A 19,895-nucleotide genomic window follows, 5' to 3' on the forward strand; every position below is an offset into this window, starting at 1 on the left:
TCTAATATATATCAAATCTTGTGCAGTTTTGCCAACTCCTGTGCCTTCTTCCAGCTGTAGTGAGATCCCATTGTGTCTTCTTCAAGTGGAAAAAGAAACAAGTATCCTCCCAAATCACTGTGCTCTAGGATATATACTGAACAGCCATGAAGGTTTCATATGCTTGTTTCAATTGACTGTGATATTAAAAATAAAATAAAATAAAATAAAATAAAATCCTATCTTTTCTAGTTAGTAAGGAATATGGTGTATATCTTGAATATAACCAGAATGACTAACCAGTAATTTCACTTAAGGGCAAGACTGAATTGACAGGAGCTTTTCTACAGAAAGCTGATGTGTATGAGTATGGAAGCATCTTCTACCACCTTTTGCATTGCTTTATAAAATGATGATACACAGAATTAGCTGTATGAGTACCAAAATAAGCAAGGAATGCTAAATAATTCTTACTTTTTAGGCTTCTCTAATATCATCTCAATGTAGAGACAGTGAACATAGCCAGGCTGCAGTTGTGTAGTGCAATTTTTGAAAGTGAATTAAAACCACTGGACCATGAGCCTGTAAGAGCAAGTTTCTGCTGCTCTTCAATAGGCATAAAGGAAATACTTAAATACCATTTCCATTTTTGTTTAAGCTTTCTGTGAGGGAAGCAGCATGCTGCAGTTCACATGATACTATTTTTATGATTTTTTTTCTTTCTCTTGGAGTCTGTATAAGGAATAAGATAGTTATCCTTTAGCAATTAAACTCAATTGTGTATGGAACTGTAGATTTTATTTGGTGTTTGAAAGCAAATAGATAATCTTTTACTTGTCCTTTTTACATTGTTCTAATTTTTCCCCATATACAATTTCTTTACTTTATGATGCAGTGACCATTTCTGAAAGCACTAATACTGTGAGAAACAGAGGAGGAAATAATCATAGGACATGTGAATCAAGGATATTTTGCTTTCTGAAGACTTGAACAACCTTTTGTCTTCAGAAATAAACACATACTTTTATGAAGCTATGAAAATAAAAGACAGTAAATAGGTTATTCTTTTTCTTAGAGTGTGTGTGTTGACTCAAGAGGAAGTCCTGGCTGAGTTACAGATCCTTGAAAATGATGACCTGTTAGGCGACAGCTCAAATTTTATTCAGTAGCGAGGTTACTGAAAGTATCAACTGTAATTGTACAGTGACTAGTGACTGTGTATGTGAATGTGTATATAATGTCATTTGCATTTTAAATTTGTCTAGAAGCGTCTTGGGGGCATCTTGTTTTCTTCCATTTAAAAAATCTGAATAGCACCTGTAATTAAGGGAGAAAACTGAGCCCTGGAAGCTAGGTAGGACTTCCATCTATTGATCTGTGTAAACCCGGCTTACGCTGTCAGGGGAGCAGCAGTCAACTGCTGAGCTGCTTTGTCACTGACATAAGCTGAGAGAGGATTTTTTTTTTTTTTTGTCTATACTGTTTATACACCAGTCTATAGACCTGCTGGCTGGTTGAATTTTAAAGAGTGCGGAGGTTTAAAGACTTGTCCCCTGAGGGATGCTCCTGCCAGTTGGGAAGCGAGCTGAGGCTGCTCTGCAGAAGTTGTGTGCACGTGTGCTGGCTGGGGAAGGGACGGAGCCGAGCGGGGGGAAACGCTGTCCTGCAGCTCAGCCAGGAAAACGCTACAAAACACACCCATAATTTTTCAGGTTGTTTAGTCAAAATATTGAGCTAATACCTTTGGTTTTTTGTTTTTGTTTTCTTTTTCTTGTGTGATAATTTATTCTGAGAGAATACAATGGGGAACATAAATGAATACATTTCCATACCCATTTCTGAGTCAGTGCTAAGCTCACCAGGCAGCAATTAAAATCCTTGGTAGCGAGGAGAAAATTACTTCCTATAGTGTGAGAATCGGTGCAGTTTTGGAAAGAGAATTTAAGTAGAGTATAAAATACTATTTCTTTGGAACAGGAAAACAAGCTTTATGAGCCTGAAGTGAGAGACTATTTGGAAATGTTTAGGAAATTTCTGAGTTAAAAGTTTTGATTAGCCTGTTCTGCTTGCTTTCTTTTGTTAGAGTTTATTATTATTACTACCGGCATTGTATATGCTTGTTTCCTGCCTACAGAAATTCAAATGTTTACCTTTTCCTGTTTGTATATTGCTCTTCACCCTTCTGCAGTGGCCACTTAGAGCAGTTGAGATGGTGCTTGAGCGGTTTCTTTTGCAGAATGTTATATATACTGCTGTTGATAATTAAGTTAACCTTTCCCAAAACGCAACATGGCTTTCATACCCTTCTTTATTTGTTTTGACAAAGTGCCAAAGATTTCTTGAACTCCCTTGTATGACTTAGAAATTCTAGAAAAGTTGACTTTTCCGTTTTGTACTGTATGATGATTTACTGGGGCACATCATAGACCTTTAAAATGTTGCAACTGACATACGCATGTTGTACTCAGAGGCATCTTTTTCCTGAACTATTCGTCCCTTGCTGATTAACTTGCATTGGTTCTTCATGTTTTACACTATCCACTGAGCCAGGCGAATGTTTGAAGTAAATAGTCATTGTGGTGTGTAGGAATGTAAATACATAATTTCCCCTAATGGGAGTTGACTGTTCAACATGCAGTAAACAGAGTTCAGGCTGGAGTCTGCTAACATCTTAGATCAAGTTTGTAAACCCCCATGTGCAGCTCTGGAAATTTGCAATCAATATGCATTTTTCTGAAAGCACACACCTTGTGGGATAACTCATGTATATAGCCGTATATGTCTGTTGGTCTGTTACGAAAAGGGAATTCTGTAGCTTTGACCAACTACGTTGATGTCAACTGTCTTTTCTTAGTTGAAGCATTTCACAGAGGGTTTGCTTTCCCAGTTGGGAGCATGGAAATAAGACCTGTTTTTCTGGGGTCTTGTAAAGTCATTGTTTAGTGTTTGCTGCTAACTGATCTGGTAATTCACTTTTTTTTTTTTTAAAAAAAAGAGAAATGTTGACTAGTTTGAGAGCATTTTTATATTTTAATTAACACATTTTATTTGCCACTAAACAGCTTCTTAAATAAAATTCTGCAAGAAAGAGTGACATTATCCTTTCATATTATGGTACAAATGTAGATCAGGTGGATTTCTCCCCCTCCGCTTCCCTTTATTAATAGCGAGGCTTGCTTGTGAAACCAAAGGGTTAATCATATAAATTTCTCCTTTGGACCAGCAGACGATTTCCATCATTTTCAGCATTTGACTATGGAACATGTATAGAGTTGTTATACCTCTCTGTAATTCATTCTGCTGCCAACTTCATTCCCTTTTCTCTGCCTGCATTTTAATTGAAACAACATTTGTATTTTTGAGCCAGGATCTGTCAGAAGTCCCTGTGGCTAGTCTGTGGTACAAGTAGCAGCAGACGTGGCTTACCCATATGGTGTGGTGCTTCTTGTAAAATCCATATGGCCTTGTTGAAGGGAATCCCAGCGGGGATGTGAAGGGTGTTAATACCCTTCAGGCCAGGCCTTTCCCTCCTGGGGCTTCTATGGCATTGTCTTTGCAATCTGCCAAAGCACAAACTTAATTCCTTTTTAATAATCAATTATTTCAGTCCAGGAACGTGTGCTGTATTTTTGCAATCATATATTCCTTGAACTTATTATTTGTTATGAGTATTTTTGGATATTTTTTAAAAGCAAGCTGTAGCTTGCTTTTAAAAGCCTTTCAAAAGCCTTTTCAAAAATCCTAACTTTATTTCATTTACTTGTATTTACAGGAAGTGCTGAACAGTGTTCCAAAGTTCTGCTTTCCTTTTGACATTGAAAGGTACGTGGTACAGTTATCATTTATTTAGAAATATTTCATAGAAAATGATATTGAGCATAATTGCAAGGAAAGATTTAAAGAAAAGGAAAACATATTGTACTCCCTAAACTTGCACCTGCAGATGAGAAGACATGTCCTTTGTTGTTCAAGTAAGTATGAAATCACTAGTAGGAAATTATCACAGCAAAATGCAACCTTTACAGAATTTTAGGGATATCTCTTTCAAGGTAGAGCTACATTCTGGCTCCCAGTTTTGTCCATTATAATTGTAAACACCATCTGTGTTAATATAAGGGTATAACATAGTTTCCTTCAAACAACAAGCATCATAAAAAATGTTACGGTGCACCAGGATATAAAACCTTGCCGAGCAGTACTGAAAACATGTTTGAGTTCAAAGAAATTAAGGCTTTAATTGCATGGAAGTAACTGAATATGCAATTGATTTTTCTCAGAGAAGAATCAAGACCATTATTTATAATTAATTAGCCCTTACCTTTCTGGTATCAGTTATAGTGTGGCTTCGATGTCATGCTGCCAGTCATTTAAATTGTTCATATAAAACATTTTTATTAATTAAAATATTTATTTAGGCTTGTCAAAATGATTAATGGTAATTAATTTAATAAATTGTACTTACTCGCTTTGGAAAACTCATATTGTCCGAATCAGCAAAGATTGAATTAGAAGGTTGATTTGCATAATTAATGAAAGCTGCACCCAGGTACCATGCAGGCTGAGCTGGTTTCAGAACAACATCGGCATCAGTTGTAGATGGAGACTCAAAAATGAGGAGCATCTATCAGACGCAAGAGGCTGCTGTCAGTGGAGTAAAAGATGGTGTGTGTATAGAGGAAAGAAGAGACGCTTTGCAGAAAAACACACTGGCAAAATAAAGATCTTCATAAACACAACTTCCCTGAAGTAAACTAGGTTCATTTAGTCTTTTATAGTTGAATTTAATTAAGTTGTTTGGGTTTTGAACTGGTTAAGCTCTCTCCTTTAAGCTGTTTTAATGACTTAATACATTGTCAGTGCTGGCTTTAAAGCATTAAAGTCTTTAATGTGCTTAAGATATGTACAGAATTCTGTTTAAAATTGATAATGAAGATGCATAATGGAAATAAAATTTGAGGATAACAGAAAAAGGTGAGGTTCTGTTGCTGCCATCCAGTGGCAAGAAGATAATCACTGGCAGCAAATAATTATTTTCAAATAACTCATCTGGTGTTAACTATTTCTGTTGAACCATTCAGAAGACACTTAGTTGCTTGTATGAGATGGGTAAGTTTAATCAATAAACTGTGGGAATACATGAATTTGTAGCGTAGCTAGGTATGTATTTTAGTTGAGTATCCAAAGGGGGAAAAAAAAAAAGGCAACAAAGAGAAGAAAGTTATGGGATGTTTGTTTGTCTGTTAATACCATCCTATGCCCCCCTCCTCAAACATGCTTTTTGACTCTTGACCTCATATTTGACTGTAAAGCAGTGCTCTCAAAGGTGCAAAATTTCTACAAATTTCATAAAAAGTGACAGTTGGACACAAGTTCTTGGAAGCTGAAATATACTAATGAGGGTAACAAAACTGAGATGTTCAGTCTGGCCTGCTGACTGCTCAGGCAGTACCATGGTATCTTTAAAATCAGCCACCACACTTGCAGCTTCTTGTGTAGCTGGGAGCTGGGTGTTAGGGGGTTTGTGGGAGAACCAAAGGCAGTGCAGGATCATGAGAGTATAAAAGAACATGGACAAGGAGGAGGAGCAGAGCTATTGTGGGGAAAAGGACAGAAATACTAGAAGCTCATTCAAGAAAGCAGGTGACTTTACTGGCAAGCTGTTTGTGTGAACAATTTACTAGCTGTGTGGTGTATTTACCGTTTACTACCCAGTTCAAGCATTTTCTATAATGTAGGCATACATTACCACTTTTTTAAAAGAAAACCAGTTGTCTTCTGCTTTCTCAGTTTTATTTTTTGTTTTGAAATTTGAACCGATAAAGAAAAGGATTGAGAAAAACATGCTGTAGCTCCTTTTTATATGTTTTTTTTGCAATGGACATTTAAGATGTGACAATCATTTCAGTTTTTGTCTAGCCATAAATGTGCTTTTCACTTGTCTGGTGAATATATATATATATATAAAAATACATATACATTTTTTTTTCTTGTATAGAGGATCATGATAGACTATACACCTAATACTCTCAAGTATATTGCAGGCAGTTTCAATGACAATTTCTGTACAGAAAGCTTTGATTGAAGTGAAACACAAAGTATCTTTTTCATTGATTATTTTACTTTAGAGAGCATAGTTTCTCAATCTGTATTAGGTGTACTTTACATATATAAACCACTTTGAGCAATATCTGATCCTAGTAAGAGCTGGAAATTACCAGTGCAAAAGTGATAACTTCCACTGATGCTGCTGATCAAAATACTTAGAACAAAAAAAGTGACTCTGTTCCATAAACTGCTTCTGGATTCCTCCTGTACAGCAGAGTTGGAGGGAATGGAGTGTCTTTTCTATTAACTAGCTAAATAAAACTCATTAAGGTAGGAAATCTATATTCTTCAAATTATGGAAATAGGAAAGTTAAAGCACTGATAAAGCACAGTAGTAAGATCATGGTCACCTGTTTTCTTTCAACTCACCTGTATTAATGAGTGAATTAATTGAAAAGTAAATGAAACAAGGAAATGTATTTGATTTTGTTTTATTCACTAAGCTACAGGATCATAGACAGAGATCCAACTTAGTTCTCACTGTTTGCTGCTTACATCATCTCACCAAACATACTTACTTTATCTTTTGTGCAAATGTTATAAATAACTGTACACTACTCATTCTAATTATCAAAAGTACATACTGTGAACAGTGATTAAAAATCTAGAGGTAACTCCTGTTAAAGTCAAGCCAAAAAAAGGCACAGTGCTGTAATGTTTTGAATGTGACTTAAACTTTGAGTTTATATATATAATTTTTTATTGAAAGCAAGCACATAATTTCATTACTGCCAGTTATGGCTTACATTTTATTTTGAAGGGGTTAAGAAATGAATTGAGTCATAGAAGTTCTTGAGCATTTGCTCCAAGAACCTATGTATTTTTTGTGGATAAATTATTTTAGGCTTAATAAATGTCACAATTATATAACATTCTAACAGTTTGCTTGTAGATATTTACGAATGTGTTCCCTTTTTTCTGCTACAGAATTCCTTTCTCTTTTCATAAGGAATAGGAGGATTTAACATTTGAGAACATAGAGATTTTAATTTCCTTTTGATGTTTGCTAAACTAATATTAATATATCAGAAAAAGCACTTTGTCCTCTCTCTTGTTCCTTGATACCTTTATGCAAATTCTGCACAGTTTTCTTAACTTTTCTTTCTCCAGTGGTCTTCCATATTTTCACTCTCAACTCAAAACTCAGGTGTAACTTTGCAGAGCGCCCACACCTTGATCTCTACATCCATCAGTTATTTAGCTGGATGATGACTAGTGAGCATGCAACTTCTCCTCTTGTTCCTTTTGGACCCATTTCAAATTCAGTCCTAAGTTGTGCTACATCACTGCTTGACCCCTCAATTTTATCTGTGCTTTCAATTTCTCTCATTTGTCTCTGCCATAAATACCTCCCCTCTCTCCTTCCATTCCTCTGTCTTTTCCCCTTCAGGATGCATTTCTTTTGCTGAATGTGTAGCATGTGTGGCTTTTAAGCTAAGACACTTTGGAAACTGCCTGTAGGATCAGCATGGAGACAATGATATGTGCCTCATCAATTTATCCTGTGGCGCTCACCCCATCGCAGGGAAGTGTTATATTTTGGAGTGTAAGAAGTGGTGCTGCTGCTGCTGCTGTAGAAGATTGCTCATTAGCAGTAGAATATTGCTCAAGTATGGGAATTACTGGGCATATTATTTAACTCATAGTCTGTTTGGGTCAATTAGTAATGATGGCAGGAATGACATGACTTCACTCTCCCATTCCTGGCTAATGCTGTTTCTGTTGGTATTTCTGGTGCAGAAACACAGCTATGATCAAGACAAGTGCAAAACAATGGGTGTAGAGATCATTGGATTTACAGATCTTGTGGAAGGCAATTACAAGATATATTGCACAAAAATTTTTGCTTTCAAGGTAGATAGTTGAGAATGAGAAGTAAATAATTGAGAACATATTTCAAGCTGTACAGGTGAAGGTAAATAAACTATAGTATTTCCTGTACACTTCAGCCATTCCAGTGAGTTTGCAAGATGGGTTGTGAACTCAGAAATGCAGCAGCAGTTTTATAGAATTGAGTTCTTTCTGTCCTTTATCTCATTTGGTATGCGTGTGTGTAATATCAAATGTATGTGTAGGAGAGAAGTCTTTATAAGAGCAGGTTGCAGCATGCACTGTGCACCATGGAAGAGTCTAACTATTGGTTCTGAACATGGGTTATTTGGTTTCCATATGTGTGCAGAAGTGGACCCGTCTGAGAGGAAACCTGGGCACGCTGAGGGAGGTGTGGTGTGCTCTGATAGACCCTTGGCCAGGTACGATGGGCAGGGTCCCTGGACAGAGCAGGCTTCTGCTGCGAGTTAAATACACCCAGTGAGACTCTTTACTAACTACTTGTGGTTTCTTTTAATGCTTCTGTTGTTTTGAAACATAACCCCAGTTATCAGCTAATTATGCTTTTTATTTCTGGGAATTTTCTTGTTTGGTGGTATCTCTGTACATTTTCATATCTTCTGCAGTTTTGTTTCTGTTCCTGTTCTTTCTGATGTGTAAGGGGTTGGGGTTTCTGGGAAGCAGAGCTCAAGTCAGATAGCTCAGTTGGAGCAGAGGAGCCCTCCACACAGGGAGCCTGAGCTGTGGAGTCATGGGTCATGGAGGGGGCTTGGAAGTGGAGAAAATAGTCCCTGAAGCTTAGATTTGGGGATAGCAATTAGTTGAAGGAAACAGCCCAACCTAGGGTTACTGTCTCCCCAGTGTATCCATCAGCTAGTCTATCATCCCAGACTATCCATCAGTTTGTACCACTACCTTAACATCTGATTTTCAAATTCCTGCTTGAAGCAGTTTCTAATCTGTTGTCTAATCTAGGGAGAATTGGAGTGAATGACTGGTAGGATTTGCTTTTCAGCATCAGATTGGGAGATGAAATACATTTGAAATTTTCAGGTTTAGGTAGCAGCCACCAAAGCTTTAATCAGAACCCTGTGCTTCAGTTACTTTGGTCAAGTACATGTATGTGACACCATATAATTAACAATACCAGTAACTTTGTTTTCTTTTAAAAGTAAGTCATCAGAATCTGTATTCCCATTTCATTTCATTTTTTGAAACTCACTGAAGAAAGGAACTCTTTGAAAAATCTCTCTGAAATTCAAAATCCTTTAAAAATTCCTAAAATTTGAAGAAAAAATATTTCAAACATCATCTGTGTCCTAAACAGATTAATTTGGAGGAAGAACAATTCTTATTGAGAACAAGGGATAAGTTTAATAATTAGACATGCTGCTTTTCATTTGAAGAAGAGATTTAATTTTTGCCTTAATCAGCGCTCCCAAGGTGTCCTTAAAATGAGGCCTGAACGATACCTGTAGTGTAAAGAAAAATTTTTAAAATTACTCTTCACCTACTCCATGGGTATCAATAGAACCTTTTCTGCATTGTGTAGATATGTACTTAGAAAATGTTAAAAAATACTTTTATTATAGTGAACTGTAATAACCTTAAAAGAGCCCATTGTAGTCTGCAGTGTTAATAAGTATTAACACACATTCTTTGCTATTAGTAATTTATTATTGTTAAACTAAGATTAAATGTAAGCATGCAGGGCAAGAGTTGAAAGTATGTTAAAAGCAAGGCGGAAGAACGAGTGAGGAGAAGGTCAGTGACGGTTGGGAGCAATTTGTGCCTGCTCTTCCCATGGAAGTGAGTAGATCATGCTCTCTTGTAATAGCTGACTAGATCAGTGTTTTGCAGAAAGTTTTTGAAGCTCGGCCAGTCGATCCTGCACTCTGATAGAAAGTCTAAATAACATTTTGTGCAGGGAATTCTGGTATGTAATAATTGCATTTTACACGTGTTGATTTTCACATTAAGGAAAACTTGAGAGGCATCATTGCTGTGGTTCAGTAGCAGTGGCAGGACCTGCCTCTGAAGGTGAGACCTAACTTCTGAACAACCTGAATGTACCACAGTGAAACAGAGAGGCACGAGCCCCAGGTCACATAGACATTTGTCCACACTATGATACATGCAATATATAAGTTAAAACTGTAGTGCTAGCACTTTTTGAATGTTTTATGTGTCTGGTTTATACATTGTGGTTATCTATTGATATACAGAAATCCCCAATCACCATTTGTTTGTTTCTGTAAGGCTTACATATAGTCAGTTTTAATTCTGCTGAAGAGGAGTAAAAAAACCAGGCATGCTTGCTGCCCCCAGATCTTAAGTGGAGTTCTCAAATTAGAAACCCAGAATTAATTCAGTATTTTAAACTTTGATCAGAAAATGTGGTCCAGATGGATGGTCACTGGCTTCTCTTAGCTGTTCCTTTGAAGCAAATGGGACCAAATGCAAACTTTTGGGTTCTTTGTGGAGATTCAGTTTTAGCCTTCGAGTTTTTCTCAGTTTGAAAATCTGGAACATGCTGCTTACATGTTCTTATAAACTCTGTGGGAAAGAGTTTTCAAGCTGGGCCACTTATATACTGTCTGTCGAAACATGGAGTTATCTCTCTTAAAGAAGCAAAGGGAAGATGTTGAGATGGCATTGGAATTGCCTGCTGGTGAACTATCATATCTTGGTTGGGCTATTTTTAGTAGAGAATGTCAGAGTTTAAATCTCATTTTAAAGTGGTCTTGTGTGGCGACATTTTTATGTGTGCTTTAATTGCAGTACCAGTTTATTTTCCCATGTCATCTTCAGGTTTTGGGAAGGGAGGAGGCAAATAACTGAAAGCAAGAGATCCTTACTGATGTGAGTTTTTTGGGCTAAGGAATTGTCTTCAAGCAGTGATGGAATAGTCCTTTGCCTGACATACATGTACACAGTACATTAAAAGTGACGCCTGCGTAGATGGGCATCTATTAACAGTTGCTTTTTGTGAATTACCAGTGACCTCTTTGGGTTAAGACAGTGCATAGAGACCCCAGCCTAACCATGCCAGGTATTTGACAGTGTAAGAAAAAGCCAGTCGTGGCTGCAGAAGGCTCCAAGCCTAATGGTGGGATGCAGCAGAGTGGAGAGGGGGTGGACGCAGGAGGCAGCCGAGCTCACTGCATGGTGCGTTAGCAGTGCTACCAACTGACCAGCTACTGCTGAATTATTGTGTAAGCCCCCAGCTGCAGTGTGCATAAGGGATGCTGAAACCATACTGCAGGTTTCAGTGGTGATCTGCTCTCAGGAATAAAGAGGAAAATGCAAAGATGTGAAGTAAAAAATTTCATCATTGGCAAGTAATAGTGCGTTCTTACTGATGGTTCTCTGTTATATCAGGCGTAACGTACAGGTGGCATGCTAGCTATGCAGAACCTGAAAAATGAGTGAAGGCCGTTGAGCATTTACTGGGTTTAAAGAGCACGCTAGGTTGTTCCAGTCTGTTGAAGACAAATGAGGAAAATGCTTGTCTAAACGATTTGAGTTTAATTACGTAACTGAAAAAAGTCCATTTATTATGGGGTTCCAGTGATTATATTGTACTAAATGTATCTTGTAATATCATATATGCTCAGCACAGGCTTTTGTTTCAGCCAAGTCACTGGATGTTCACAGGGCACTAGATTAAATTGAAATGAGTGGGAGACTCTACAGTCTGGGTAGTGGTATCACTTAACTAACCTTTAAGCTTTTGTCATGCATGTGTTAAGCAGTGTAATGTGCATGTGTCCCATGTAACTTCTCTTGCCTTTTGATCATCTGCTACTTTCTTCTTTCCTAGGGGAAAAATGTTATATTTTATTTTGGTGGAGATTTAAAACAAAAAAACAAAACCAAAAAAACACCACAGGAAGAAACCCCAACCCATAATGCAGGGAATAAATTTAAAAAATATTTTGTGGTCTTAGATTGGAAGACTGTGAGATCTGTGATGGTTCTCAGCTTCTCCAGGAATTCGTTTTCACCTTGGCATCTAAGATTGAACTACATATGACCTATGTTAATCATAGCGCATACTAGCAGGTGCTTAGGTATTCTGCTGTAGAAGATCATGTAAGAATGGGAGAAGAACAGCACACAATAGAATTGCAGGCAGAACTGCTGAATTTTCTGTTTTCAAATCTCCAGGCCCTCCTCATCATAACTTGGTTTTCATTTGGTTTTAATTAAATCTTTAAAGGTCACTTCCAACCCGAACCATTCTATGATTCGTTCTATGCCACACATTACCTCTCCTGGCTGAAAATCTTAAGTCTACCTAAAGTTGATTTTCTTTGGGAGATTTTGGAAAAGTGCAATATATATTTCTGTGAGTAGACTTCAGATACAGTTTGTTGGTGTTCTAAAGTGCTTACATTGAATGCGTTTTGCAATTTATATGAAGATCACTGAAGTTTGGCCACATTGAAAAGTGAGTCTGTCCCCATGCTCTCAGTGATTCTCTGTCTGAAGCTGACAAATTGCACAAGAGAGAAAGGCTTGAGAGTGGAAAGGAGATGAGACATGTCACGGCAGTGAAGATGCCATTTCTTCTTTAAAGGAAATTGGGAAAAGGTTCATACAGTCAAGCAGAAAGTGGGGGTCAGGAATGGAGTTTAGGACTGAGACCCAGAGATGAGTACGAGGAATCAGAGGTGACACTGGAGGGGAGGTGGAAACTGAGAACAAAACGATTTAGCCTGCTATGCGGAGGGAACGCTGAGCATAGTCTGGGGATAAGAGGAGTTGGAACATCAGGCAGGGAAATCCTGTGTAAACTTGCTCTGTCTCAAGAGGTTACATGTTTTGATACAGTCTTGAGGATATTGTTACTTATTATTTTAGCTCTTGCATTGTTAGTTCTTGATTATTTTCTGGCTTTTGCATTTCCAGAACTAAACAAGTTTGCACTGGAAAATGAACTTAGCAACAAGTTCTTTGTTGGGCAATGTGTAGTGCAAAAAGGGAAGGAAGATATGGGTGTATGGGAAGGCTATGGGTTTAACCAGTGAAGCTATTCTGAAAAAAAAAAAAAGCAAGCTAGTTTTCTAATGGCTGTCTTAAGCCAGGCTTGTATTATGATATTTAATAAATTACTTGTAGAATTTTCAACCTTTATTTTGACTACCATTTTCCACTTCTGAGGTGTGCTCAAAGCCAACAAGCTTTGGCAGGCTTGTGGTGGCTCTGCTTAAGCCTTGCTTAGGAAAAGACCTTATGAAAGGCCCCATCCATTCAGACTAGGGGCCAGATGCCATGGAGCACATCAGCTGGAGTGTGGGGCCAGGGTGGCAGCCAGAGGCACGGCTGAAGGAAGGACCTGGGCTCTTCTGCACCGAGGGCAAGGAGTGAGGTGCAAGAGGCAGCTTGGACGGTGAGAAGGGAGAGAAGGACAGTGAGGCTTGAGCATGAAAGTGCTTGAGACCAGTGACTTAAATGCTCATGTTTTGTGTGATTTAGTGGTTTTATGCTCTGTATCTAATTTTTCAGGGTGTCCCAAAACCAAGTAGGACAGCATTTTACCTTCGTGCTCACCGACATTGAAAGTAAGCAAAGGTTTGGATTTTGCCGTTTGACGTCAGGAGGCAAGGTCTGCCTCTGTATTCTAAGGTAAGCTGCTATAAGAAAAATTGAATCAAGGAGTGAATATAAGAAAAATACAAGAAAAAACTATCTTTTGCAAATTCTCTGCTAATGTGTTTTATTTCTCTATTAGGGTATCTTTTCCCTACAACACTGTTACCATTGATTTTGCGTGAAAAGTGGCCCCAAGCCCAATATATTCTTGTGTGAGGCTAAATAATTCTATTTAAATAACATGAAATCTCTGCTTAGAAGAAGAGAACAATACATTGCAGCTTTAGAGGCTTTGAATGTTATGTGGGTATTTTTACTTTCTAATGAGAACTTTGACAAGTATCCAGTCAATTTAACAATAAAGTGTGCTATTCTGTATTCCTCTTCTTGGAAATATGATTTTTTGGGTGTCTCTTCCATGTTCTTTGGCCAGACTGTATCTAATATAAGAAATGCCAGAGCTAGATAATTCTCAATAAAAAGCATGCTGCTTTGTTCCAGAAGAGGTACTGATGATGGAGAAATTGACCCCAGTGAAATACTTTGTTTCTCCCGCTGCTTTTTTTTCTTCTCATTTGGTAATGAAAAAAACAATTGTTTAGCTGTCCTAAAACTCTTTTAATTAATTAAAAGGCAGAGCGCTTTAATTAAAGGCAAATTTGCAACTTCAATTAAGAACCTAGCAGCCTGTAATGCCCGTAGAGGAAATGTGAATGTCCAGTTCAGCAGCACATGAGAAGAACAAGATCGAAGTGTAATTGCCTTCAAACTGAGAATCCCCAAACACAAGGTGGAAGAGGAGCCATGTGCTTCCAAAGAGCCAAACCCATTGGCAGCAGAGCGGCAACTTTGAGAATTTTGGAGAGTAAGGTAGGAAGTTTACCGTGAAAAGCACGTTACTAGGTATCTGGACAACATGGAAATCGGGCAGTCATGGAAGGTGTCATTAGGATAGACCACATGAGTTAGGGAGACAAACCCAACATCGACTGTAAAAGAATATCAGTAAAAGAACACATGCAGAGTAAGAAAAGACCAGACAATATAGAAACTTGCAGAATAGTCCGTAAAATTTTTGGGAATATCACATCAAGACTTTTGGGAGCTTTTAAACAGTTTCCAAACTACTGTTGAGAGCCAGTATGCTGGGTGGTTTGGGGCAAGTAATTTAAAAATAAGTATTTGCTATAAATATTGAAAAAAAATAATAATTGCTACCATATAATGAAAACAGCAAAAGGAGAAAATTTTATTCTGGAAATTAATTGACTTTCTGTGATCCTGAGAATCCTTCTTTAATAATACTTCAGAAAGATTTAATTCTTAGGATTTTTGAATGTATAATGCTTAACCCTTTTCTCTGTGATACCTTTTGTTGATATATCTTGTTAAGGCCCAGAGTGAGAATGTATGTGTGTACCTTTAGGCCTTGTCTCTGAGTTAACCTTTTCTTCCCTCATCAAGCTAGAAACTGAATTTTTTACTTGTACTCCTAACGTTGTCTGGCTGGCTTCTAATGCTATAATAACAAATGTTTAATCAGTTACACACACCAAGTATGCACATTTTAATACTGTATGTAGTGCTACAAAGCAAAGGACGCAGATTCTCATCTGGTGTAAGCTTGCATATTTCTTTTAACGTTTCCCTACAGACATACATCAGCTAAAGATCAGTCAAAGATCTGTTACTTGGTAGAAATAACTATGAAAATGAAAAGTGGCAAGCTATAATTTTTCACCAAAGCATTGCCTTTATTGCTTTTATTGTGACAATTTCAAATTTACAGTGCATAGCTGGATGCGTAACAGTGCTAGCTTCGTAGCATTGTACTTTTAGTTGGCAGTTGGTTTCTCTCCAATTTGTGTGTTTGTTGTGTTTAGCTCAGACAGAAAGAATGCATCAGTATTTCCATCCGATATGTTCTCGTATCTAGTCTGGTTTCTGCTCTGAATCCAAGATTTGTTAGAAGTGACCAGGTGAAAGGAGACTCACTAGCAGATTTCTTTTGGCAATTTACCTGGCTCTCCCTTGTACATGCTTGTTGATCTTAAATTAACCAAAATCAAATGAATGCTGTCTTTATATATAGTGTGTATGTCTGTTCACACTCGCTGTCTTCCATATATCAAAATAACATAAATTTATGTTCACTGTGAGTATATACACATAATGACTCTCATGTATGAGCAATTCAAACTAGTTGTCTGTCACAGATATATACACAATCATCATAGACTTTTACATAAACACACAAAGGCAGGTGTACATAAATACCATGTCTAACTACATATCTTACATATGCACATGTATGTATATTGCCTCAAACAAGAGGAATATATTAAGATTGCTGACTGGGACTTTAACAAAGACAACTAAAGATAGTCAAATACAGAAAAAATAACTAAATGAAATGGTCATAAATAACTAAAATCTAAGTAAGAATCTCTGAAAAGAAGAGCAGGAACAAGCCAGTCAAAGTGATGAGAAGTAAATACAATAGAAATTCGGGTAGACTGATGAGTGGGGAACAGGATACAGCTTTTCTCTTGTGAATGTCTTTTGTGGATGGTACCAGGCCATGTGTTAACTTATGCCAGGGCTGCTAAAGAGATAGGATTTGAACTGCTGAATGGGATTCTTAACTGAAAACTGAAGTTGTCCTCAGGTTTTACGCCTAAAGCTGCTTGTAAGATTAAAGTCTTGTGGTCTATGTGACTTCTCTCTATAATTCATTCTTCATCTGAAACACTAATTAAAGGAAATAATCTCTGAATTTGCAGCCACATAGTCCTGCTTTAAACTGATTAGTATGAAACAGAAAATATACTTGTACATATAAAATTCTTCTATAAGTTTTATGGATTTTTTTTTAGTGTTTTATATACACCTGTATATGAATTGTGTAAACAGATTTGTTCCCCGAATCAGAATTTTTTGTTCAAGTTCTCTGTATGTTTATACAGTGAAATAAAAATCTCCCAAGGTAGCTATCTCAGGCATTTTTGTTTGAGGAACTTAATTGTGATACAGTATTGTCTAAATTGATCCTGCAGAGCTTGGCTGCAGTTGCCAAATTCAAAGTGCCAATAAGTGCAAAACCATAGTAAGATGAGAAAATAAATCTTGAATTATTCTCCAGAAGTTTTGTGTGATTATTTTTTTTTTTGCAAGTTTTGTTTTGTTTTTTTTCTTTAAACTGCATGGCTGCTTTGTGAAGTTCTCAGTGTGAATCCTGCTGTGTCACCTCCTCCCTCTCCCCAAACTGTTGAGCTAATGCAACCCCATAAGAACAAGGGGTATAACAGTAGGAATATTGTAATATACCTTGTTGTGTTCATATACTATACTGGATCTTTTCTTCTAGTTTTACTTTTTATATTTCAATTTAAATCATAATTTTGCCAGTTGAGATTTGAAGTGGCACAGTAGAAACTTCAGTGTTCACTTTTCAATAATAGAAGGAGACTTAATCCTTCTGGGTATTGTTTCTAAATATCACTGCTGCTTGCAGTAGAAATAATACTTTCTGGTTTTACGTGAAATTGTTTTTGAATTACCTGAACAGTTTTAGTATAAAGTGCAAATAATTTGACTGAAATTTGTTTTGTTAAAAATCTTGAAACTGTTGATGGACTCTGAGGTTGACCTTATGTATCCAGAGGAACACAGAATGCATCATTAAAATGCTTAGTCTTACATTTCATTAATTTTATGACTGTAAAATTGTCACCTACATTTCCAAATGAAATGCTCTAATAAGGAAGACAGATTTATGTGGTAAGCCTTTGTAGTTCTTCAGTTCAGACCATGCTTGAAGCTTTCTCGCTCTTCCTTTAGGCAAATCCCTTAGAAGCAGAATGTTTCAATTTTACACATTTTGTGTCAATTTTCCAGACAGAAAAGTAGCCCCTAGACATTAGACATTTAGCTACGGAAAGGCAGTTTCCTTAGTTTTATTTGATTACTAGAAGTTAGATTCCTGCTGATAGTTCAGGACTGTTAGTGGTTACCTGACTATTTGACAGAAAACATTTCCTCTCCTTTATTTAACCTTTGACTCATGAATGTAAAAGTTTTATCAGAGCTATAGTAGAAGCACCAGTGAGGTGGAAGTCTACTTACGGCAACAAGGGTTATGCATGACTTTGAATAAAAGTCTGATCTCCTGCCTTGTGCCTCATTTGGATTAAAAGAAAATGCTAAGTACGTTTTTAATTAACCATGAAATATCTTGGGTTCTTGCTTTCGTGACAGGCAGTGGCTGTACTTTTAAATAAGGACCGCTGTATTCTCAACCAGGGAATACATACCTATTAAAACAATATTGTGTATTTTTTGAATGTTTTTCTTTACTATGGGAGAAATGTTTTGTGGCAACTTTAGAGAAATTGTTATATGTTGTTGGAGGTTGTTTTATGTTTATCTTGTATGTTTTTCTCAAGCAGTTACTGATTGTAACATAAGGAATGCAAAGACAATGTGTACAATGAAAGAAAAATAAACAAGAAACCAGTAACGGTTTCACAGTGTAAGAACCTAAATTATTTTTATTTGAAGTGTAGGCTTCTAAATACATCAAAATTGAAAATTAAAGCCTTGGTTTTCCTGTTTCATCTACATTGAAGGGGCTTCATTGATAACCTTGTGACGTTTTTGTAAGACAGCTAATTAATTATGAAATGCACTGCTCATAAATAATTTTATGAATACAAGTGTGATGGTGAGGTCTTTCTAGTAATGGACTTTAATTTTGGTTTTATCTATTGTTAAGCTACATGTTAGTGTGAGAGTTTTGAGTTAGGAGTAATATATTATGGGTCTCTTCTGTTAAATCCAGCCAGTTCAAAACTACTTTTTTTCAGGCAGTGCATTTCTATACAGACTTGAAAAAAATCATTACCCAACATAACAGATGTCAATGGGCATTTGTGTGCTGGATGTCTTTTCTGTACGTAGGTTAGTTCTTCTGTGCTAAACATATGTTAAATAATTTTGCAAGATTTGCTAACAGGACAAGCTAAGAAGATTCATTTACCTGTAGTGCTCCTGGTTTTAGTCTGTCACACACACACAAGGGCCATACAAGCCTATAAGGCTGAGTGCCAGGTCCTGCACTTGGGTCACAACAACCCCAAGCAACGCCACAGGCTTGGGACAGAGTGGCTGGGAAACTGCCCCGTGGAAAAGGACCTGGGGGTGTTGGTCAACAGCTGGCTGAATATGAGCCAGCAGTGTGCCCAGGTGGCCAAGGCAGCCAACAGCATCCTGGCTTGGATCAAGAATAGTGTGGCCAGCAGGACTAGGGAAGTGATCATACCCCTGTAGTTAACACTGGTGAGGCCACACCTCAAATACCATGTTCAGTTTTGGGCCCCTCACTACCAGAAAGACATTGAGGGGCTGGAGGGTGTCCAAAGAAGGGCAACAAAGCTGGTCTTCACAAGGGTCTAGAGCATAAGTCTTACGAGGAGCAGCTGAGGGAACTGGGGTGGTTTAACATGGAGACAAGGAGTCTCAGGGGAGATGTTATCACTCTCTACAACTACCTGAGAGAAGCTTGTAGCAAGGTGGGTGTCGGTCTCTTCTGCTAAGTAACAAGTGATAGGACGAGAGGAAACAGCCTCAAGTTGTGCCAGGGGAGGTTTAGATTGGATATTAGGAAAAATTTCTTCACCAAAAGGTTTGTCAAGCGTTGGAACAGGCTACCCAGGGAAGTGGTGGAGTCACCATCCCTGGAGGTATTTAAAAGACATGTAGATGTGGTGCTTAGGGACAAGGTTTACTGGTGGATTTGGCAGTGCTAGGTTAATGGTTGGACTTGATGACCTTAAAGGTCTTTTTCAACTTAAATGATTCTATGATTCTATATACAGTGTTTTATCCAATACGATGTACTGGATAAAGATATAAAGCAAGCACACATGTTCTTGCAAAATCAGCCTGTGATATAAGAGGGCAAAAAAAGCTGCTTGAGTCACAAAAGAAGAAGAGTTTATACTTGTTCTTTGAATGGAGTATCTAAAATACCACCTGATAGCTGTCTTTGTTATGAACAAACACAACCTGTCTTTATGTTTACTTTTGAATGCAGTAGATGCATTATATATGCACACACACAAATGCATTCTTTATTGTTTATGACAACAAATGTAACAGTTCTTTATTATACTGAATTAATACCAGTTAGCAAATACATAAAAGAAAAATATAAAGGGAACTTTTTTGCTTTCCAATAGTTCTTTGTAATATTTTGTTGCACTGAGAACAGTATAATTAAAAATATTGACAAAAACTTTTGCAATTAAACTGTGCTTTTGAAGAACCGAAGGTTATGTGGAAAAGAAACAGAGGACAGGTTTTGGTGGCCTTTGGTTTCATGC

The 19,895-nt window shown here is 37.3% G+C and overlaps 1 protein-coding gene across 3 annotated transcripts in view; it reads left to right on the forward strand.

Moving 5' to 3' along the window:
- The window catches only part of DENND1B (DENN domain containing 1B), a 170,715-nt gene that overhangs the window by 60,206 nt on the left and 90,614 nt on the right, over positions 1 to 19,895 (forward strand). For all 3 annotated transcript variants that reach the window (XM_074832741.1, XM_074832742.1, XM_074832743.1), the window contains exons 4-5: positions 3,752 to 3,801; positions 13,426 to 13,545. In XM_074832741.1, coding sequence (XP_074688842.1) covers positions 3,752 to 3,801; positions 13,426 to 13,545 — 170 coding nt within the window. The remainder of the gene's footprint in view (positions 1 to 3,751; positions 3,802 to 13,425; positions 13,546 to 19,895) is intronic.

The sequence above is a fragment of the Strix aluco genome, chromosome 8 (genome assembly GCF_031877795.1).
Source record: "Strix aluco isolate bStrAlu1 chromosome 8, bStrAlu1.hap1, whole genome shotgun sequence".
NCBI classification, from domain to species: Eukaryota; Metazoa; Chordata; class Aves; order Strigiformes; family Strigidae; genus Strix; species Strix aluco.